Here is a 24,101-nt window from a genome sequence, read left to right as displayed (position 1 = left end):
TCACCAACGTGACTAAAAAGGCCACATGATCATGGCCTCAACACTGACTTGTTGAATTAATTACTTTGAAGTGACGCCCTCATTTTCCGAGAAGAACAATTATTTCTACCCCCATATTCCTCTTTCTAGACCAGGGCAGAACAAATAACCCTAATCAAGTCATATCTCACTCAAGCTCTCTGATGTAATGGTGGCTTATGTAAGACTTTTTTTGTATGTTGCTTTCTAAAAACTGAGGTGTGTGTGTGTGTGTGTGTGTGTGTGTGTGTGTGTGTGTGTGTGTGTGTGTGTGTGTGTGTGTGTGTGTGTGTGTGCGCGCTTTGGGGGAGGGGTGTTATCAGGGGAATTATCTTGGGGAGTTCCATACCACTTAGTGCACTGGCAAAGTCCAATCTCTTACCTTGAGAGCACACCACTTTGTTTTTGTTTCTCTAGTGCATAGCTTCGACCTGTTCAAGTTGGCACAGCTAATAGAGGAAATTGGTGTCAAAAGAACTACCGCAGCTGTGGTTCTATCACTCTGCTTTTAACATCTCAGGATATATATTTCACCTCCTGTATTGCAACTGAAAAGAAAAATGTTTGGAATTGAACCTTCACTTTCTCTTGATATTGTCGATTGCTCACGATTCAGCAAGACATAATTGAAGCAGGAAAATCCATCATCAGGTATTTGCTGAATTGCATTAGGACACAGTAAACATAGTTGTGAAGGATTATTATTTATTGTACAATTTTCTCATTGTAAAACTAGTACATGACATCATTTGGGGCCATTCTTTAATTCAAGATGAACTGAATGACATCTGGTATTTTGAAAAAAAAAAAAAAAAAAAGGACTTCCGAAAGTAATCTAAGGTACACGAAAAATCCTTGCAGCTTCTCTCTCTCTCTCTCTCTCTCTCTCTCTCTCTCACTCTCTCTCTCTCTCTCTGTCTCTGAAAGCGTCCCTTAGAAAGACTGTGGTCCTCCCACACCTCGAAGATTCCCTCTTCTGATCTCTCGGTCTGAATAGAGCTTGCTACAAAAGCAGCAGCGTTTAAAGTGCAATCATTTATTTTTTGCTAATTGCAGCCAAGCTGAGCTGATGGGTCTCCATTCAGAGAGAAGGAACAGAGCTTGAGAGAATACACAAAAAATGTGTGTGTGTGTGTGTGTGTGTGGGGGGGGGGGGGGGGGGGTGTAAGGAGATCGAGAAATGAATAAATAAATTCAGAGAAAGAGGGAGGAAAGAAAGATGTGTTTACAGAAACAAAACCACGGGCAATTCATTAGGAATCTCGAGTCTGTCTTATAGTTTTATGAACGTTACACTTTAAATCCAAGTCCTCCACTTAACCGAGCATAGTTAATTGGTACATATAAAGATGATAATGAGCGGAACAAGTGGCAATATGAAAGCTAATGGTGTGAACCAGAATAAATGTACAGTATGTTTGACATTGGTGAAGGTCGTAAGAGTAGTGTAGAGAGCTAGTGCTCGTCTAGAAATGACGAAAAATACCAAAATATTCTGAATTTAGTTATTAACAGTGCGTTATTTAAAAAAAAAAGGTTAATTACTTTTATGGAAGGTAATTGTATATCTTGTGTATGTGTGTACAGGGTCGAGGAGGTAAAGGCAGTATCTACGTGTGGGCTTCGGGGGATGGTGGTGGCTACGATGACTGCAACTGTGATGGCTACGCCTCCAGCATGTGGACAATCTCCATTAACTCGGCCATTAACGATGGACGCACGGCGTTGTATGACGAGAGCTGCTCTTCCACACTTGCGTCAACGTTCAGCAACGGCCGCAAGAGAAACCCTGAGGCAGGAGTGGTGAGTAGGTGGTTGTTGTGTGGGTGTGTAGGAACATATATTTTAAAAGAAAGTCAAGCACCTGTTTGGAAAACATGACTACTAGTTACTGAGACTTGGTTGTGATTCAATGTCAAACGTGACCTGCTTTTTAAGATACTCTGGCAGGTGTGATCTAAAAATCATCTAAGGAGATCACACAATTTTGACATCTCCAGCGATATCAACAGCAGTTCATTCTTGATGGATCTCAAAGACTTGCTAAGGCCCATGTGGAAACGTGAGTATCTGAGGGAGCCACAAAGAGGATTAATTGACTATAGTTAGTTTAGCAATGTATCAAAAACCATGCTAGTTTATTAGAGAGAAGATAGAAGTACAGTAGAAGAGGACTTAGTACTTAGCTTTGTGGAACACATTTAAAAATTATGCTCGATGCAGATGGATTTGGTCCGTGTCACCTACTACGACCTTCCAGAGAGAATCAAAACACCATCATGCTGTGCGTCTAATTACAAGGCTTATAAGGACGGACAGGTGGCTCTTGTGACTTAGCATGTTGAAAGGCCTCTGACAGGTCAAGGAGGATGATGACCAGTGGTTGTTTTTGATCTACCAAACAACAAAGCATGCTGTGGAGTGTGTGATTTTGAAGCCAGACTATGATTAGGGTCTTTTTGGAAGAGAATGTTGATTATAAACCAAACATGTCCATTATTATAGACAGAATGGAATAACCTGCTACAGTGGATTAGCAATCACTCCAGCACCACCAGGTCCTAATTGATAGTCCTTTAGCCATGATGATGCCTGTAACACTTGTTTAAATCCGTTTAGTTTTTGATAATAGGATACTGGCAGAAACGAATTCCTCAGACTATTAGATCTGCAAATGCTTCCCAGACTGGTTTGGTGGAAGACGTTTTGCAGCACTGCTAGATATAACTCATGAGATGTTACAGAGTGTGTTTATTTACGTGACAGCACGTGCGCTGAAACAGCATACTTCAAGGTTTTGTAAATATTGTGAAGCAAATAGCTGTCCGTTGCAAACACAACGGGTTGGGACAATACTTTATTCTTTAGTAAATCTACCAAATAAATCAGTGCACAAATATGACCTTGTTTTAAAACCAAAAAAGGCTTGTATCATCGAGGTAGAGTGATTTTTTGGCATAAATACAAAACCTTTCACACAATATGATACTGACGAAACACAATTCCAGCAAGACATTTATTCGGATGATCCTTTATTTGACCATTCAATGGTCTGCACTATTTTTAGCTCCAGCATGTGTTAACATGGGCGATGATGACGACCAAATGGAGCGAAGAAAGTACAGCCCAGCTCGCTAGCGCTATGGAGAATAGCAACAGCATTGACCCTTCACTGTCCAGGGAAAACATCTACTGCATAGAGATCAAAGAATCAAAGATCAATGATTACGTTTACCGCAAGATATTGATTGGAAAGCACTGGCTGCCTGTTAGGTATCATTTATCTGTGATCTCTTAATAGTGAGGCAGTGCACAAGTCAAGTCAAGTCAAGTCAAGTTTATTTGTATAGCGCTTTTCACAACAGACATTGTCTCAAAGCAGCTTTACAGAAAACAACAGTGAAGGTGAATGGTGTGCGTTTGTCCCTGATGAGCAAGCCGTGGCGACAGTGGCAAGGAAAAACTCCCTTAGATGATATGAGGAAGAAACCTTGAGAGGAACCAGACTCAAAGGGGAACCCATCCTCATATGGGTGACATCAAGAGTTTGGTCATAAATCTTTCAACAATACAAAACAATTTGTGATCATCATAGATCCAGCATCAGCTTCTCCATGCCAGGGCCTTTAAACACTCGGCATCTACTTCTCCATGATCATCCATAGGTCCATAATCTTCACGAGGTGGGACGTGACTGGAGCTGGCCAAACCTCAGGATGCCTCGGGATGGGGAGAGAAAGAGAAGCAGTGGAGAGGAATTAGCGTAGCTGCTGTTCATGATATTAACAGCACAAGTTGATAATGTGCATGTAATCATATATTCTGGAGCACAAGGTTGTGATGTGATGTGTGTGATGTGTGTTATGTGTAGGCTTTGCTACAAAGATATGTTTTTAATCTACACTTAAACTGGGAGAGTGTATCTGAACCCCGAACACTGTCAGGAAGACTATTCCAGAGTTTAGGAGCTAAATGTGAAAATGCTCTACCGCCTTTAGTGGACTTTGCTATTCTAGGAACTACTAGAAGCCCAGAGTTTTGAGATCTCAGGGAGCGTGACGGATTGTAGCGTGTTAAGAGACTGGATAGATACATGGGAGCCAAACCATTTAGTGCTTTATAAGTGAGTAGCAGTAGTTTGTAGTCTATTCGAAACTTAACAGGAAGCCAATGTAGGGACGATAAGATTGGGGTTATATGATCGTATTTTCTTGACCTAGTAAGAACTCTTGCTGCGGCATTCTGAACTAACTGAAGCTTGTTTATTAATGATGCAGGACATCCACCTAGTAATGCATTACAGTAGTCTATTCTAGAGGTCATAAACGCATGGACGAGCTTCTCTGCATCAGATATAGATAACATATTTCTTAGCTTAGAAATATTTCTAAGGTGAAAGAAGGCTGTTTTTGTAACTTGATTGATGTGATTATTAAAAGATAAGTTGCTGTCTAAAATAACTCCCAGGTCTTTTACCGTTGAACTAGTAGTTACAGAACAACCATCTAAATGCAGGCTGAGATGCTGGAGCTTCTGTGTACTATTTTTTGGGCCGATGAGCAAAATCTCCGTTTTATCAGAATTTAATAGCAGAAAGTTATGGGTCATCCAATCTCTTATTTCTGCACAGAATGCAAGTCGGCCAATTGCACCGTTCCTGGAGTAAATATATGAAACCGAACACCACTGGGAGAATCTGAAGCACAGAAAGATCGGAATGATACAGATCCTTGTCCTTTCTATGTGAATACTCACCTGTAAAATGGAATGTGCAGGGAGAGGCATTCAGCACAGAACCTAATGTACCTGCCAAAGATATCAGTAGAGATGGAGTACTGTTTGCATGATCGAGTGGATGTTGTTCACTAGGAAAGGCATCAGAGAGATGAGCTCACACGGCTTTGAGTGAAAAATGGATTTTGTGGCTTCTTCAGAACATTTGATGTAGGTCCGAATTTGAGTAGATCATGTTGTTGAATTTGATTATTGTATGTTGTAAAGTATTTTAAGTATCACAATATGTATGTCTTTTTCTGTTAGTTTGCACTGATTACATTCTTGTGAAGCCTTGTTCAATATTAATGTCTGTTTTTTGAGACTTTAAGCACAGGGTTTAGGTTCATTTCTAGTTTTTTTCCCAGGATGTTTGCGCTTTTAAACACTTGTGCATTGCCAATTATGACTCTTTTTTTTGCCCTAGATCCAGGAGCTACTGTTGTGACAGTCTCTATCTTTCTTTTTTTCCCTTTTTTATCATTATTTAGCATTAATGCCTAGATTATAGAATAGAAATATCTCAGAAAACATAAATCAATTGCCATTTTTTTCTTCTCTTCCTGCAGGCCACCACAGATCTGTATGGAAACTGTACGTTGCGGCATTCGGGCACATCAGCTGCTGCTCCTGAGGCTGCCGGTGTGTTTGCCTTGGCGTTAGAAGCTAAGTACGTACACTTCTGCTCCTTTTGCACATATTTCAGCTGCCCAGCCTGATTAAAGATTTATGAAACATGCAGCAGATTCTGTAGCGGAGAGAGCACTGCAATCTTGGCTGATCACTATCAGTGTTCATTTTCGCTTGGCCTACCAGTCCTACCATGATAGTGTTTAAAACCTCTTCAATTTGTGAATATGAAGCTAACATCGAGTAAATGTCAGTGAAAAAAAAAGTTCTTAAAGCTATTTAAATGGGTATGGAGCACTTCATTTTTGCAATGGTTTAAAGCTCTTCATAATTTGCTTAATTGAAAGCAAGAGACCTTTAGAGGTGGGGCAGGTTTGCAAAATGCCGTTCTGGACAAGGGCGTCTGCTAAATGCCATAAATGTAAATGGGTCAGTTTAACAATAAATACAGCATGTGGTGCAGAAACATAGTGACTATGCGGACGAAATTTAAGCAGAAAAGATCAAACTGTCCAACAAGACCATGCTTTGGTAAATACATGCACATTCAGTTCTCTTTACACTTAGTATGAGAATCAGAACTGATTTCATTGGAAAATATTTCACAATACAAAACATTGTGGGAAAATATAGCATAGTTTTGAACACAGTAGCCATACCAGCAACAGATTTGCTGTCTGGATTTATCATCCCCAATAATCCCCAGCATACATGTATTTACAAGAAGTTTGCTTACATAAAAAACTCTTCTGCAAATACCCTTTAAGCACACAGAAGACAGAGGAACTGCAACGAGTGAAGCCGTAATGATGAAAGTGGTGTACGATCTGATCGTCATAAATACATCAAACTCCTTCCTCACTCAGGACTGCAGTCTAGCTTTTAGACCTGCTGCAAACATTTGCTTAAGAGTCACTGTTGACTCTTATCTAATTAGTGAAACCGAGAAGACTCCTGATTTAGATTAGACCCTCCGGTGCGAATTTCAAGGCTGCTTACTTTGGGTCTCATCACATAACATTGTGATCACTACAGGTACACACAGTGATAAGAAAATTATCTGATTTCCAACTTGAATTACAGGTGAATGTGCTTGAAATGATGCTTTGACAGATTTAGTAAATAAAAAAGTACACATTGTTTTTTGAGACGCCAATTATTTTGTTTTTGTTATATTAAAAATATAACAAAATTACGGTACTAAATGTAGCAAATCGGATCAATTTACAATGTAGGATGCAGCGGGTACACGGATGAGCGTTAGTTTGCGAGCATTTATCTATATAATCTATATAATATAAATATATATATAAAATGTATATACTACAAGTCTTGTTACTAAGGCTTGTGTGATATTAAATTAGCCGTGTTTGTGCTGGAACTGACTCCAGCATGTCATTTTTTACTTCACTTGTGCTGCTTGACACAGTCTCTAGTGTTCTCTGACTGGTGTTAATGAATGTTGACATGACCTTACCTCTGCAAAGCCTCAGTGTTTGCTCAGCATTGAATAATGTTGTAGCCGATGGTGGAGCAGGTCATTCGCTCCAGTCAACGATAAATACTGATTGCTAGCGGCGAGTGCATGTGTGTTTTGTCGGTTGCCCAAACATACTTACAGCACTGTAGTGATAGCTGTAAGATGCCGAGGAGCGGAGAATGGTCCGGTCTGAAAGATGAATCACACATTGAATAGTCTAAATCTGGATCAGCATTCTCAGAAAAAATATAAGTTTTTTCATAGTTGCTAAAAATGTTTTCAAGATGATGTTTCCATTGCTCTATCTTGAAAATTATCTGTAAAATTAATGTTTAATTAAGCAGCCCCAAACGGTCCAACCAACATTTGAGTCATATTTTTAGTGAGAATATTTTTAAGTTAAGCCCTACTCATTTGTGCATTGACCATTGTTCAATTCACTTCAATCTTATTTGTATCTCATTTAGAACAATGGACATTCACAAAGCAGATATAAAGAAATATTTACATTTAGAATATAAACTGCCATTGGAGCTTTCTCGCACCAATCACAGGATATCAATCTCTAAAATACTCCTAAACCAGCTCATCTGGCTTCAACAAACATGCCACAGTCAGGGTGATTGGGGCTGCATTTTTCCTCATTCGCAAGCTCTTGACCTGTATTTGCATGATTATATGCATTATGCTGCTGGATTTTTAGCTGATTGGATAATTGCAGGTGCATGTGAACATGTGTTTTGCTATTAAAGAGACCAGTGAGTGTATATTATAGAATTCTCAAAATCAGTTACACGTTCCCATGTGACCAAATAAAACACACATTTGATGCTTTTCTTAGCTTTGTATTCTACATCAGAGGAATATCAGGGCATCCGTTTGTGAATTAAAAACTCAGGAGCGGATTTACGCAACATAAGCGAAAAATTTTTTTTTATTTTTCAAGAGAGCAGCTAATGACCATACACTGATGCAATCCATAAAGAGAAATTATTGTTAATTATTCATATTTCTGAATGTTTGGAAATGTGTGTGTGTGTGTGTGTGTGTGTGTGTGTGTGTGTGTGTGTGTTTGTGTGTGTGTGTGTGTGTGTGTGTGTGTGTGCATGCAGTCCAAACCTGACCTGGAGGGACATGCAGCACCTCACAGTACTCACTTCAAAAAGAAATAAACTCCATGATGAGGTGCACCAGTGGAGAAGAAACGGCGTGGGCTTGGAGTTCAACCATCTGTTCGGCTACGGCGTGCTGGATGCCGGCGCCATGGTCAGCCTGTCACGTGACTGGAAGACTGTTCCTGAGCGTTTTCATTGTGTGGCCGGATCATTACAGGAGATACAGTAAGTGTTGGTGCAGGCTGTGTACAACATTTTGTATGTCCAAATAACGATTTTTTAACATATTTATCCTTTTTACATTCGGCCGCATGTAAATGTAGTCTGGAAGAATGGTGCGACACTGTCCCTGAGCTTCACGCACCAGCATTTTGCATGTGTTAAATCCCATTCTCTCTTCCCACACAGACTCTGGGAGTCCCTCTTCTTTCCCCAAGCACCTGTGTTCCTTATTCGCATGTCTGCTATAATTAGTCCTCTCCTACTCAGTTCTGGGCACAGCATCCTATGGCAACAGCTTCAATTAGACTGGGCTTTTGTGCCAGGGAGAAAGTGTGTGTGTGTGTGTGTGTGTGTGTGTGTGTCCATGCACAAACAGCATGTGTTTATATTTCTGTGCTTGTGTGCATCCTTGTCAAACCCCCATAGACAAAAGTGCCAGCTCTCATATCTTACCTAGCAGAGAGATGATGGGAGTCCTAGCCGAGGCAGTGGGTGAGAATAGCAATAAAAAAAAGAAGAGAAAAGAACGATGCTGCTGAATTCAAATGAGCGCAGACACGCAGGGCAGCCGCCGAGCGATAAGGCCCCTTATCAGCTTTGACTAATGAATGCTGCCGAACCTTCAGACATAGAACCGGCTCTAAACAGTTCTGAAAAAAAAACCCACAGTTTTAATTGTTAAAAAATCTGTCCCTGAAACATGGTAGAAAAGAACAATAGGAATTTGTGAGGATTTACGTGCACAAAAAGGGATTGCATTCGTTTCAAATCTGGTGACATGATTATACGCAGAACGCTGTATCCCTCAATCAACAACTCATATCTCAAACCCATATATAAGCTATTTTCTGTTTCTTTGTCTTTAGCGCTCCAGTGCAGTCGGTATAGAGAGGTGTTTCCAGTCTCACAGTACAGTACCTTTTGTTCCAGAGTACTAATTACAATCAGAACAGCAGCGTGACACTCCTGCTGCTGTCGCTCTATTAATAAGCCGGCTTGGGGTTTAGTAATAAAACACACCAACAGGAAAAAAATCTCTTGCTGTTCTGTATCATAGGCTTTATAATAGTGCAGATGCAGCTTGTAATTTAAAACCTGCACCGGCACATCATCCAAGCACTTCTCTTCAAAGTCAAGAGATATTTCTTTCTGCTTTAAATGTTCCTGCTACAATGCACTTCTTGTTTTACTTACATTAATCCAATTAGCACGTTCGCTGTTAAATGTAGTCAGGAGTGTTTGCAGAGCGTCTTTCTTTTTCATGCTTGCGTAAGTGGCGTATTTTTAGAAACCGTCCATTTCCATTTCACGTGTCGCGAGCCGTGCTTTTAAACAATGCATATTCATGAGACACCCCCCTGCAGGTTTATTTCCTGATGTTCCAGTTTTTCCTCTAAACACCCACACCACACTCGAGATGCTCTTTCAACTTCCTCCTTATTTCTGTTTTTCTGAATTAGTTTCCCAGGAAACGCCCCACGTGCGTACCGGTAGTCTCCTGCAGACCCACGTACGTAATCCGAGTGCGGTAATGGATCAGGATAGGAGACCTGTCTCTGATAATGCCATTACGTCCACTTTATGGCCGCTCGCTCCAGCCCTCTGCCGTTATCATCCTGCCGGCACGAAGCAGGCTGTCGGCAACACTGCGCCTTTTGTGCGGCAACAAAGCCGTGCTCCTCTCATTGCGTGGACGAGATCCCTTAATCTCGCCAGAACAAATTGTCTAGCACTAGGGTGTTGCATTATTGAAAAAAGGGGACATAATAGAGATTCTGTTGTCTGCTCTTTACAGCCTGGTCTTACTGAACCCATATTTCAAAAATATAAAAAATAAAATAAAAAGACTTTCCAGAGAAGAAAATGATAGTTTCGTATTTTTTCCCCGTTTCTCCTGCAAGTTCATCGTGTCCGAATGATCGTCATTGAATGTAGAATGCTGCTGTTTCATGTGCAAGAAACTCTAGGACGACAGAAGTGCTGATTATTTTCTCAGAGTTTATTAAAGGAATACGTGTTCTTAGGCAGAAAGCAGAGTGCCTAAGGCCGTTGATAAAGGGTATGTAATTCAAACCCTCAAGTGGCTTTTTGCTTTTATAAAATACTGACGAAAGCAGTATGATAAAATTCAATTCATAATTAAATATATTAATATTATTCGGAATAAGAAGTGCTGTTAACAGTAAGCGGCTCTTCAGTAATGAGTTATGGGTTTGGAACCTGGCGCATTAATACAGAAAACATTTTTTGAAATCAGAGTTCATTTTTGTCAGTCCATCTCACGTTGTATTTGTCTCTGTCTCTGTTTTGCCTGTAGCAAGATCCAATCAGGTACCAAGCTAGCACTCAGTATCACCACGGACGCCTGTCAGGGCCGGGAAAACTTTGTGCGCTATCTGGAGCATGTCCAGGCGGTGGTGACGGTGAATGCGAGCAGACGTGGCGATCTGACGCTCAACCTGACTTCGCCCATGGGCACCAAGTCCATCCTGCTGAGCCGACGGCCGCGCGATTCCGACGCCACCGTGGGGTTCGACAAGTGGCCTTTCATGAGCACGCACACGTGGGGCGAGGACCCTCGTGGCACTTGGAAGCTCGAAGTCGGCTTCAGTGGAGAAGCTCCACAGAGCGGCCATCTAAATGAGTGGACCCTCATGCTGCATGGCACACAGAGTGCACCCTATATCGAGCAAGTGGTCAGGGACTACCAGTCCAAATTAGCCATGTCGAAAAAGGAGGAACTGGAGGAAGAGCTGGATGAAGCCGTCGAAAGGAGCCTTGAGAGAATGATAAGCAAAAGCAACTAGCCTCAGTCTGAACTGCATGATGCCTGCCCTCTCTCTCTTTTTTTCCTCTCTTACTTTTCTTGCTTTCTCTCTAAGTGTAGCTCTCTCTCTCTCTCTCTCTCTCTCTCTCTCTCTCTCTCTCTCTCTCTCTCTCTCTCTCTCTCTCTCTCTCTCTCTCACTTACTCTTACTATTTGTTTTCCTGTGGTCACAAGTTTCCTGTTGAATGATTGTTTCTCGTAGGCCCACATTAATAGGAAAAATATATATATATATATTCTCCAAATGATCTATTCTAAAAGATATTACCTCTTGTATTCACTTTTTTTTTTTTATTTCTAGAAAATGTATATACACAATATATAAATATATATAAATATAGTAAATTAATGTATTGCTCCCCTTACCGTTTCCTCTCCTCTACAAAGACAACTATTGTACAGTTTGTGACTGTAAATGATTCTCTGTGTTATTCTACCTGAAGACGTGTACCTTGCTAAAAGGCATCGACATTGATTTCTGTAATTTTTTTTTTTTTAAACGAGACCTATTTATATCTAAACAGGAAGTGTCTGATGAGGTGCGATAACTTGTGGCCAACAAGAAAAGCTATTTCATAACCTTCTATATATCTAACAATAAAACTGTTCTGCTGTTTGTTAAAGCATTCGAGTGATGAGGATGTTTTACTACAGCTGGGCTTTTACACGACTAAATACAGAAACATGGTTTTCGGTCTGATTTGCTCTTGCTGAACTAAAGTTCTTACACTGACTTTATCCAGAACAAACTCGGTGCACCCTTGACATGGATTCTACAAGTCTGTGAATGTCAGCATGCTTTCACTATGTTTCTTTAACTGGAAGTCCGATGATGGTGGTGGACAGTCTAATATGCCGTTCCATAATCTCCCATAGGGGTCGATAATTGACCAATGCAAAGGCTGTTATATATGATTTTATTTATTATCATATATGAAGGTCGGGGGGTTCAAGTCTCGGTATTGCAAGGCTGCCACTCTAGGGGCCCTTGAGCAAGGCCCTTAAACCTCTGTTATCCAATGGTGCTGTATTATGGCTGACTTTACGCTTTGTCCCCAGCTTCCTAACATCTCTGGGATACGCAAAGAAAGAATTTCACTGAGCTGTAAAAAAGTAAATGTAACAAATTTAAGGCACCTTTCTTTCTTTCTTTCTTTCTTTCTTTCTTTCTTTCTTTCTTTCTTTCTTTCTTTCTTTCTTTCTTTCTTTCTGTATAATTTCCATCTCAAAATGTTAAATCATGCCTCAGAGGCCAGAGTGTGTTTAGGACAGAAATGGTTCATCATAGGATAAAGGTGAACTATGTATTGAGTTGCTGTGACCTCCACGTATTGATTTGCACTATTGTTCTCCTATCTAAGGAGACCAGTGTCGGACAGTAAGGAAGTAAATGTAACTCGTTACTGTATTTGAGTAGCTTTTTCACGTATCAGTTTTTTTCCATTCGGGGAGAATTTTACTGCAACTTCACTACATTTCAAAGTCAAATATTTCACTTTTTACTCAAATACAGTTTGTGAAATAAAGATTCATTTTTATTTATGAGGATAAAAAACGTAACTGGTCAAACACGTGGCGAGTCACCAATCAGGGTCGAGCGCATGCTCTGTTTTAAACTCGTTTTGATTGGTGCTTGGTGTATCTACTGATCACCAACATACAGTTCAGCGTCATTTCAACAGCAAGCAGAACATTTAGAGAGAAGAAATGATGGAAGAAATTCCTGATTTCAACTCACAACACGTGTGGTCTTATTTACACGATTATTGAAAGTAGGTTTTGTGTTCATGATAACTGTAATAGAAATCACTCAGGGTTTGACTCAGTAATATCATTCTATTAATAGATCATTGTGCTGAGAGTCACATTCGAGTCTTTTCACATAAACTGAGTTGATTAAGCAAAGAGTCTTGTGAGAAAAATGATAATTGGAACATTATAGTTATAATAAATCATAGTACTTTGGATACTTAAGTACATTTGAATCAAATACTTTTGTGAAAGTTACAACCGAGTGTATCTTTACTTTATTCAAGTACATGGTTTGTGTACTCCGTCCACCCCAGAAGGAGACACAGACAGTCGTAGCGTGACATTTCCTTTACTTTGCCATTCATCCATATATAAAGAAATGCTATAGCCTGTCATCTAAGCCCTAATTATTCTCGCTAATTATTCCCAAATAATTTATACATGGAGTTTTTTATGCCGTTGTTGAAAGAGATTCTGCTTGTCAACAGAAAGTAGATTATGCAGAGGTCATATCTGTACTCCACTGGGCCACCTTCATGTAAAATGGATGATCGTCACCTCCAGCTGTCTCACTTTGACAAACACATTCAGTTCACAGTGCAAAGAGACAGAGAGGCTTCACACCGTCTGAATCCATACTTATGTGATACATACATACTTTATTATTTTTTTACATGAAGTATGCTGCATTAGCCATGACCTGAAATCCATACTCACACAATACATGCAACACTTTATTAAAGCATGTTGATTATTTATTTAATAACTTGTACACTGCAGAATGTGCAACCATTAGCTACTCATTTCTTTCAAATGAACAAATCAGAGCAACTCGCTGAATTCAGTGATTTCTTGGATTTTTAGCTGTAGATCAAAAACTCATGGCGAAGGTAAACCACTGTGTTGTGAATAAAAAGCAGCAGCAAAAACCTTTTACTGAGCCCTGTCCAGATGCCTCTTCTTGCTCGTCTTTTCAATCATAGTCTCCACCACCATGGAGGTTTCCTCATACTCCTTCACTCTGAGGTCAGGTGAAAGCTTCTTCACCGACTCCACAACTTCCACCTTCTCATAGCTTATGGAATCAGGAGTTATGCTGCAGCTTGAGGTCTTGGATTCATGTTGGCCACTTTTTTTCCTCTTTTCCTTGCCCTGCTGTGGATCTTTGGGGTCGTTATTATCTTCCTTGCCACTTGCCTCGTCGTCTTTCTTTCCGCTGTGGTTGTCGTCAGGAGGACTGGGAGGAATTACTGGAAAGCTAGGGGTGGCAGGGGAGGGACTAGGTGGAGGAGAGGGATATTTGGGCACACAGGGACCTAAAGGGGATATGTCGCTGTCACAAATGGGGACGACGATGTGTCCAGCAGAGGGCGTTGTGGTGTAGAAGCAGGGGTCCAGGTAGCTGGATTCACCTGTCACTAGGACGTAGCGGCCTTTAGTGTAGAAATCGGTGACGGGTTCCGGCTGCCTGAACCGTCTCATGCGGTTGCGCACAATGTTGCAGAGGGTGTCGAATGCCTTGCTGATCTGGGCACCGTCGGGCGTGTCGTTACGAGCCGCAGCCCTCGAGAGGGCAGCTTGTTTCACCTCAGCTTCAAATTCAACTGGGTCAAATGCATCTTTCTCTTTTTCCTCTTGCACACTATCATCTGTCATGTCTTTGGAAGTAAGATCCTTCTTCTGGATCACCTTTTTGGCCTGGTTCTTCTGACGAGGTTTGACACTGGCAATGTCATGGAAGGCTTGAGTGATATCTGAAAGTAAGGGTCAATCAGGATCACTGTCATAAGGACAAAAACATTGCAAGAAGCAAAAACGCAAAAAGAGAAGAGTAAAAACAGTCAAGGAGCTCTAACTGCAAGAAAAGAAAATCTAGTATTTAAATGAACACACACGTAGGAAAAAATGGAAAAAAATATATTTTAGGCATCTGTTAAACCCCAAAAAGCACATTATGCCTACGAACATGATCCCATTTCACCTGTCTGCTTTATTACGGCCCTCATTTCCAGACCATCGGTACATTTAACAGAAAATGACAATTATTTAATGATAAGCAAGCTAATTGCTGAGGCTAAAATCAAGCTAATAGTCAGTATGCGAACACCACAAAAGCTCCACACACACACACACACACACACACACACACACACACACACACACACACACACACACACACACACACACACACAAAGACTTATCACACCTAAAACCCTTATTTTCCTCCACTTAAAACACACAATTGCGTTAAATGAATCACTCGAGTGTTGTTTGAAGCACACGGCAATTAGTCAAACGATTCACACTTGCACAGTGTTGTGCCAGAGGAGTTTGTTGGAAAGGTCAGCATCATGCATCACTTCTAGCAGATGCCTTGCACCGATCCAACTTCCACCCAAAGCACCTTAGACAGAAGGACATGGAAAGGAAAGCGTGATAACCGACTTATATGCGATATCAGGAAAGGAAAGGGCAGAACCCAGTGTCCAGATCCCAATACATGGCAGAACCTGCATGCAATAATAGATATGTTCTTGTTATGCCCCCAAAATGTATTGAGTTCCATTCTAAACTCTCATATATCCTAAATAGAAGCAGGAGGCAAAGAATATTGTGACACTTATATTTGGACATATATGTGCTGCTGTTTTTGAGACTTACTTTCATTATATGATGCACAGTAAATGCACCACTCTTAGATGATTTATAAAAGATATTATTCAATTATCCAGAATTAAAAGGCTCATTGCAGCCAGTGGCAGTGTTGCCAAATTTGGAGAGCCCAATTTTGTTTGGCCCAGTGATTAAAAACTATAAACCAGCCCAATCTGTACCTTTTTGCCAGATATATGTTAAACCCTATACATTTAAGTATACATTTGAGATTAAAATAGCACAAATGGATCCTGGTGCACCCCCTCCCTCCCTTTCCTCCCTCTTCATCACCCTCCTCCTCCGTCACCTTTCCCTCGGCTGGTCATGGTGGAGCTGTGAGACTGTGATCTGTAATTGCTGGTGAACAGACTAATGGGGGTTCCAATTATAGCTGAATTCAATCTGTGAAAGAGAGTGAGACAAGGCAAATCACAACAAGGCAGAGCATCAGGGATACCTGTTTCCAAATGTCTGTGTGAAACACAATGCTGTCATGAATATCAATAGAAACTATATAATCCACTTTTATTGTTTTAAAACACTTAAAAAAGGTTTAGTCTACACTGTAATTGGTACACACCAGAAAGTTTAATAGGCACATTTAAATAATTATAATAATAAAAACACACAACCTTCATGATTTTATGTGTGACACCAAATTTAAGATAGATTTGACTTCTTACTTTTAAAGATCGTCATAGAAACAAGAGTTTAGTCGAGTTCCTGAGATGGTACTGCCACCCTGTGGCTACGTGGCATAAGCCGGTATTATGAAGAGATATTTTAGTAGGCATCTAGTAAAGGTTTCAGGATCTCCACAATCATACAACCTGCTGTCTTCATTCTCGATGATTCTCTTGTATCTTTCCAGCTCGTTCTCCAGGGAGCTTTGGTACACGACCAGCTGTCTGCACTCGCTGGTGTATTTCTCCAGCAAGTGCTCAGCCTCCTCGATCCCCTTTCTGAGGGTTTCGATTTGCTCGTTGTACAGTTGGATCTCTTCATCATAGCTCTCCTGAGTGATTTTGATGCCCTGCTCCAGTGCTGAAGTCTGGGATATGAAAAGATGCAGTATATATAAGAAGCATCGCAATTAATGCTATTTTATTGAATGTTTTGTATTCTATTAAATTATATTTTAATACTAATATTCTGATGCTCTATTGAGAACACAATAGAAGGAAGCTTCTATCCAAACACAGACAAAAACAAGAACTCAGGATCAGACTTGGGACCCTGGAGCTGTGAGTTAGGCTCATCGATTTGCCCACAAATGATAAATGTTGAGATGCTCATTTGAAAAAGAGTAAATGAGGGCTAAACTCCTGGAGCTCTTCGACATAGTGTTTGATTTCTCACTCCTGCACTTTTCTAAATTATCTCCACTGACTTGCATACGTGCAATACAAGAACAGAAACAAGACTAATAAAAGATCCCACCATTCCACTGTCTCTATGGTGACCTACCTCGGTTTGGAGCTTGTGTTTCTGCGCCTGCAGCTGGCAGAGAGCACTCTTACACTCCTCTAACTGAGTTTTCAATGCAGGAACTCTCTTCTGACTTATCAGCTTCTCCTGTTCCTGTAGGAACGACCCAGAGCGAGAGAATAACATTTTTAGTAGAGACACTTTTCTTGCAACTATGGGAAAGACGTTGGAGATTTGAAGGTTGTGAGTTCAAATCCCAGCCACACCAAGCTACTCCTTTTGGGCCCCTAAGCAAGGCCCTTAACATTATGTGATTATGCTCATGAATTAAATAAAGAAGTTGTTCAGGATAAGAGCGTCTGCCAAATGCATGAATGTAAAAGTTTCTTATAACTATTTCACCTAAGCCAATTATGTGGTCTTATTCGAGCAGACAGAAAGGCTACAGTAAATTAACGAAACACTTTTTACCACTGTGGTGAGAAGAAAAGTATCTCAAAAACATTGATCCCTGAGGCTTATGGCCTACAGCGCACCAAAAAAAAACACATCAGGTTCCACTCCTGGTAGACAAGAACAGCAGTCCGATTGGTAAAACTAATAATTTTACATGGATGATGATTTCCAATGGTCTAGCCTAAAACTGGGAGAAACAAATGCTGGAGTAGTGAGGCAGCAACCCTGCGTGCTTTATCACCAGTCTGCCCCTCTCAATTACAATATAGCAGTGTTACACATGCTAACTAATTAAGCACTCCATAATTACATTTAAGAACTGTATCATAATTAGGGACTAAGTGTGACAAACCCGAGAGTCTGCCTAAATATAATGAGCCTTTCTTTGCATCTCTCTCTCTCTCCATCTCCCTCCTTCTCTCTCTCAAGTCATCTGATTCTGATGCTGCCTAACAGTGACACATTCCTCTCATTTTCCCCCCTGTGGCACTATCACACCACAAAGTCACCTTACCTCTGAGAGCCCGACTGACACACTGGGCATTAAGACAACAGTCTGGTTGATCTGGTGGAGGATGTTCAAGTATGTCTGTATCTCACTAAGATTCTGTGGAGGACAAAAAAAGGATGGGGAGAAATGTTTGATAAGATTTCACTGGCCATTATCATGATTTACAGGCAGTATATACATTATATATTGCCAAAAGTTTGCGGACACCTTGTCACAAGTGTGGCATGTGCTTTTTTAAATATCGCTTTCCACATTTAGTTCACTTCTTAGTTCCTTCACTATTTTGGGAAGATGTTCTACTAGATTTTGGAGTGTGCTTGTGGAGATTTGTGCTCATTCATACATGATGTAGGTGAAAAGGCCTAGATTGAGCAGATCTTCATGGAGCTGGCTTTGTACACAGGTGCATTGTCATGCTGGAACAGGTTTGGGTCCTTCAGTTCAAATGAAGGGTAAAGTTAATGATACTCTATCTAAAGACATCATATACGATTGTGTGCCCCTAATTTTGTGGTAACAGTTTAGGGAAGAACCATATATGGCTGGAAAGGTCAGGTGTCCCAATACTTTCGTCCATTTAATGTATGTGTGTGTCATTATGCCATTATGCTATCCAATAGTATAGAATATTACAGTTTCCATAGATTTTTTGTTTCATTTATCATAATGTTTATAAAGCGGTACCACTGTTAAACTAAATATAATTTAATATTCCCATAATATTCAATTTTTTGGTATTTATTCGGTACTTCAGATGAGAGAATTTCGATTTTTCAGACCAAATCTCTCATTTAAAGCTGTGTTAATTATACATAATGACACTTTCAGATAATATACAGTAATGAATCTAGTTTTTGGATTATTGTGCTATGATTATTCATTTGTTTTTTTGAATATCGCATGACCGTTTAGTCGTTTGCCCCACAGAAAAGCCGACTCAGCACACCTCTCAGTGACCGTCCTCACCTCTGCGAAAACAACAGCGCTATTGTAAACCTCACTTCACGTCACTCTTTACAATAGACCGTGAACATGGAATGCTGTGCAGTGATGAGAGTTTAATTATAAGACATTTCAGACATTGCATGCCTTATATTTATAAACAGATCATTTAGTACAACAGGAAGTTTCCTCTTTATTCTTTCTAAATCTTTTAACTGTCCAGTACTCAAAGCAACGCTAAAGCATTTGTATTTGTCTTGGTAGCAATAGATTTAATATATATATGGATATGTGCGTCTTTGGGTGGTCGTGAACTACATTGCCCATCAGCCCTGTGCATGTCACATGACCTTCACTCATGTCACACTCTCACCTCTGACATGGCACTATGTTTATTTCATTGGGCTCAAAAATGGAATAATTCATGATAACCAATCCAGGGTCAGACTTCCTATAAATCATTAGTGATGCAGTTGCATTGCAGTACATGTACAAGTAAAGGGTGTGAATCAGCAGTTAATTGAAATCTGTCTTTTGAAACTCAAAACCATCCCAACTCAAGCATTACATGAGCCTACTTCGTGTGTGTTGAAATACTGCAGATGTTCCACCTTCATCAGTTGATGACTGACTTCACTAGTTGACTCGACACCTTGACTTTGTGCTGCCAGAAATCTAAGTGAAAGAACTTCATAGAAAAAGTAAGCAAACTGGGACGCATTGCCCTCATTACCTTTTTATGTCTTTCCTTCGTGGCATTTATGTCGTCCTGCAGGAACTGAGATTCAATCTGAAACTCCAGGTTCCTCAGCAGTGCAGAGTCTGTTTCCTACAGATTCAGAGAAGAAAATGAGGAATCAGACAACCTTGAAAGTATAATATCTCAGGAACAAAAAACTGTTGATCTAAGAATGGAAAAGTGTATGTGTGTAAGAGAGAGCGGTGTCTGGGAGAGTAAATCATGCAACGTTTAAATTTTTTCTCTCTGTTACGCTTGACAATTGCCTTTTATTCGAAGATGAAGCAGATTCCTATTATCGGCAAAACATTGTGAGGGTTCTGTTAGCCCTAATTCTCATTCCTGTTAGTCATGCCTACTTTTATTTCATGGTTAAATGTACTGAAGATAAGCTCGAATTTCCGTCGGAACGAGTGGTAATTGGGTAGGTTTACGCAGAACATAAAATAATTATTCTGACATTCTTGTACCTTATTGAGCTGCTCCAGAGTCCCTCGAAGCTGGTCTTGGTATTCACACTCATTTCTGTATCTGTAAACAAACCAAAATGTTTAACACTTTTTTTTTTTAGCCTACCTTACGAATTTATATATGTACAGTAGACAGATGTGTATACTGAGGTTATGCATGCAACAGATGTTCAGATGTTCATCTTGTTATGCAAATTTGGTGTGAGATCTATTCCAGATGTTCAGATCAAATAAATAGAATGAAACACAACTTTTATTATTTATCCAGGAAATCGTTTTTTTCCCCTAATATCAAGTTGTATTTATATATTTATATACATATAGCATTTAAATCGAATAAAATCAAAGAAGATGACCTGAACATCTACGGCTATATCTAAGTGTTGGACCAGACCTGTCAGTGAATTCTTCCAGCATGCTCTCAGCATCCTTGAGTTCTCTTTCCAGTTTGACGCGCTCACCCTGAAGTTCACGAATGCGCTCTTGGTTTGTTCCGATCTGCTCAGCAATGACCTCCTCGAGACCGGCTACCTCTTCCATGTGCTGCAGCGTCTCCAGCTGCTTGCGGAAAACCGCATTCTGCTGCTCCAGCACACGGGCCCTGTTGATGTAGCGGGCGAAACGGCTGTTCAGCTCCTGCAGGCTCTCCAAACCAGGCACCATGCTGGAAGAGGCTTCAATCCCGGGTTCACCTTGATCTTTGAATGCATCAGAGTGTTCGTATTTTTCCTTGTGCACTTCGTGCAAGTAGCTGGACTTGAACATGCTTGGTGGTCTCCTTCTCCTAGTGTCCGCAGTGATACTGTTTTAGTGAGTAAAAACTGGGTTGCTTAATCTCTGCCCCTTCATGCCTTACTGACTAACTATGAAATAGCAGCAGAAACAGGTTTTGTCACACAATACAATGTTTTAGAGGCTTCCAGTTGGATCGTGGTGCCACTGTAGCTGTATCCAACACTGGCATTGGCATTGTTGACTATGCAAAAGCGAGAGGAATGCGAGGACAGACTGCTGTGTCAAGCAAATCTTTGTAAATCTGCCTTGTTTTCCGCTCGGCTCTGTGCTTCAATTACACGCTTTTTTAGAGCTAAGCTTATCAGTGTAAACAGAAAAGCCTGAAAAGATCTAGCAACATCTCCAGGTGCACCTGAAAGCTTGCATGCTCACGTCTGTGTGATGTAGACAATTTCACAAGTCAAGATTTTTAGCCTCTGATGCTTGCAATTCTGGATTGAATATAATATTTAATTAAATTCAGTTTCATTTCTGGAGCACTTTTAACACTGGATATTGTTTCAAAGCAGGTTTACGGAGATGAAGCGTTTATAACGTTGTATAAAAGAACGCCTATAAGTTCGTTTCTTATTATTTTATCCCTAATGAGCATGCCAGTGGTGACTATGGGAAGGAAAACCTCCCTGAGATGACTCCAGAAAGAAACCTTTAAGAGGAACCAGACTCGAAAGGAAACCCATCCTCATCACCATATGTCCATTCATTCATCTATTACACAGACACACAAAATCCCTTTGTAAAAATCACTTCTAAAACACAGGGCACACTCAGTAAAGGTCATGCAGTGTAAGTATATTAGAAATGAGTGTGAGTTTGTGAAATAATAGTAATACACTCCCGCTCTTAAAGCTTGTAAGTGCCCGCCTTATTGACCCAGATGCATGTAAAGCCTTGGGCTGAGCTCAGGTGAGAGCTAGTGCATGAGTGACTAATCACAAACAGCGCTTTGAGGCTGCCAAAGAGCGGAAAGTGCGTGGCTACTCTCTGTCATCACGTATCACTATCAGGCCATGAGGCATACCTCGTTTAAAACCTGCAGCGGACGCACTTGTCCTTTGCTTTAAGGAGGCTGTGCCCTTTGTGCTCTTTCAGACGGAACGCAATTACCACTGACCATAAGGGAACGAGGGAAGGATGTAGGATGCGGGTGCAGTCTATAGTTGCTAGGAATTTTTTAGCCTGAATATGATTTGGCAGTGCTTAAATCATGGGTATGCAAATTTGCTGGGGGACAGCAGTTACCACAGCGATGCAAAGTCATGAGTACTGACATTATTAACCTGTATTCTACATGCACAGAAATTTCTGCCTAATAATTGTTCAGGAGTGTCTGTTTCATGCATTCCATCCTATTTGCTCTTCCAAACTATAAAAACCAAGCTAACATATTGACCTATGATAGAAAACGGCTACTCAAATAGCCTCTGCTTTTATTACTTGCATTCCCTTGCCATAATTTTCCCTTCATTGTAATTCATGAAGCTGCATGATGCAAATCTTTAGCCATTAAATTAATACAGCGGAAAATAATGTCTTAAAAAAAAAAAAAGGCTTATGTTTTCTTTTTGCATCATGGTTAATATCCTTTTACATTACCACATTACAGCCTCTGTTATTGAATGTGCTAAGTAGCACTTTAAACAGTGTCAGCCGTGACTAGCGTTATAACAAAGAAGAAACTGATAAACACTGGTTTTATCCCCTCTGCAGTTTATCTCCATTCAGAAAGAACAAATTTAACGAGAATGTCACACATCAGTTTGGTGCTTTGACTGTCTACCAATTTAACTTCGAAAGATACGCAGCTCTCAACTGCAAAATGTGACAATCTGTTCTTCATTTAGTCTGCAAGCTTTTTGGTTATTATTATTATTTGAAGGTTTGGTACTTTTAAAATGTCTCAACCACGTGTAGCCATGATAGTACACTTTGCCCACAAAACCTCAGGGTTTTGACATGTTGTTCATTATGATGTGCTTTTCTGCTTGGCCCATTTATAAAGAGTGGTTCTTTGAGACATGGCAACCGTCCTTTCAGCTCGAAAAAGTCTGACCATTCAATTCTGACTTCTCTCATCATCAAAGCATTTCTACTCACAAAACTGCTGCTCACTGCAGGTTTCTGCACCCTACTGAGTAAACTCTAGAAAATGTTGTGCATGTATGTGCAGAAATCTGAGATTAAAAAAGGTAATAATACTTATCGATATTTTACACAAAAAATGCTGTTTAAGACCTTAAATGGCAATCAATATTACATTAATCATGGTGATCAAATATTAGTTTTTGTTTGGGAGGAATGTCAGCATTGCAAATTATCATTCGAGATTAAACAATTGATAAATAGTGTTGCATCTGTTAAAAAAAATAATTAAAAAAATCACTAGAAATGTCTAGAGTATGTACTGATGTGGATCGGATTTGATCTCTCTCTTCAAAGCCACTCTTTCCGGGACTGACGCAAACCATGCGGTCCTTCTCCACTCTTTCTGTTTGCTCTGTGACATGCAGGCTTGCTAAGATTAAAGACACTGAGATTTACAATAAAATCAGTTATTTAACTCGAATCAGGCTTAGCATGAATCAGGGCCGGGGATGACATGATGTACGTGACATCTCTATGCAGTGGTATGTTTTTTATGTACTTTATATGAACACAGTAATATCTCATAGAGTCAGCTATTGCTCACATTAATAAGCATTACATTACATACTATGCACTGGGGAGGGGGGGGGGTGTAAAATCACAGTGCAGGGGGCACAATATAGAAACTATAGGTGGGGGGGGGAATTAATGCGCTACTCAAAAAAGAAATTTTGCATTTACCAAACACAATGATTCAGCTGAAGGTTATACAAAAAGTGTGCTCTTTTTCCACTCTTTCCAAAAAAAAAAAAAAAAAAGAAATGTGTGCATGAATATTTATATGACTAAGAAAAAGCAGATTAAGATGACAAGTGATGGTGGTGATGGAGAATCTCCAGTTCCCAGATTAGGTGGATCCAAATCCACCAACATTATCCTCAGTCTGATGTCATCTGGCTGGTGAAAGACCGCATGTCTGCGTTCCCAAAACAAGGAACAATATTTTCCTCACTCCCAGATCTCCAGTACAGCATTCTGCAGTCAGGTCTAATTGCCCTCATGAAGAACGTAGGATAGGTGCCCTGGATCTTCGCACTCCCATGGCCTTTCCATAATCCCTGATCTTTGTCAAGACAAGGGTAGAAGGTATAAAGCAATTTCCATGTCACATGAGTCACCATGAGTCACGCAATTCAGTACACAG

At 40.3% G+C, this 24,101-nt stretch overlaps 2 protein-coding genes across 2 annotated transcripts in view; one reads left to right on the top strand and one right to left on the bottom strand.

Moving 5' to 3' along the window:
- pcsk2 (proprotein convertase subtilisin/kexin type 2) overlaps positions 1–11,690 on the top strand; it is a 30,762-nt gene extending 19,072 nt beyond the window's left edge. The window contains exons 9-12 of the mRNA XM_083539197.1: positions 1,606–1,821; positions 5,361–5,461; positions 8,014–8,241; positions 10,556–11,690. Of these exons, the coding sequence (XP_083395323.1) occupies positions 1,606–1,821; positions 5,361–5,461; positions 8,014–8,241; positions 10,556–11,045 (1,035 nt within the window). The 3' untranslated portion in view covers positions 11,046–11,690. The remainder of the gene's footprint in view (positions 1–1,605; positions 1,822–5,360; positions 5,462–8,013; positions 8,242–10,555) is intronic.
- A 1,765-nt stretch (positions 11,691–13,455) lies between these two features.
- On the bottom strand, positions 13,456–20,959 carry bfsp1 (beaded filament structural protein 1). Its single transcript, XM_083539198.1, has 8 exons — positions 20,412–20,959; positions 20,018–20,078; positions 19,542–19,637; positions 17,870–17,962; positions 16,939–17,052; positions 16,302–16,522; positions 15,779–15,873; positions 13,456–14,570 (listed from the first exon to the last, which is right to left on the bottom strand). The coding sequence occupies exons 1-8, from the start codon at positions 20,780–20,782 to the stop codon at positions 13,750–13,752; spliced, it is 1,872 nt and encodes a 623-aa protein (XP_083395324.1). The 5' UTR covers positions 20,783–20,959; the 3' UTR covers positions 13,456–13,749.
- Between the last annotated feature and the right edge of the window lie 3,142 nt (positions 20,960–24,101).

Source organism: Silurus aristotelis, assembly GCF_946808225.1.
Source record: "Silurus aristotelis genome assembly, chromosome: 4".
NCBI classification, from domain to species: domain Eukaryota; kingdom Metazoa; phylum Chordata; class Actinopteri; order Siluriformes; family Siluridae; genus Silurus; species Silurus aristotelis.
Note: the sequence above shows the minus strand (reverse complement) of the source record. Positions and strands in the feature narration are given on the sequence as shown.

Coding starts and splice junctions, on each gene's coding strand:
- bfsp1 (XM_083539198.1), bottom strand. CDS start 20,782: ATGTTCAAGTCCAGCTACTTGCACGAAGTGCACAAGGAAAAATACGAA. Junction 17,053..17,869: donor TGTCAGTCGGGCTCTCAGAG/GTAAGGTGACTT, acceptor TCGTTCCTACAG/GAACAGGAGAAGCTGATAAG. Junction 15,874..16,301: donor ATCGAGAATGAAGACAGCAG/GTTGTATGATTG, acceptor TCTCTTTCACAG/ATTGAATTCAGCTATAATTG.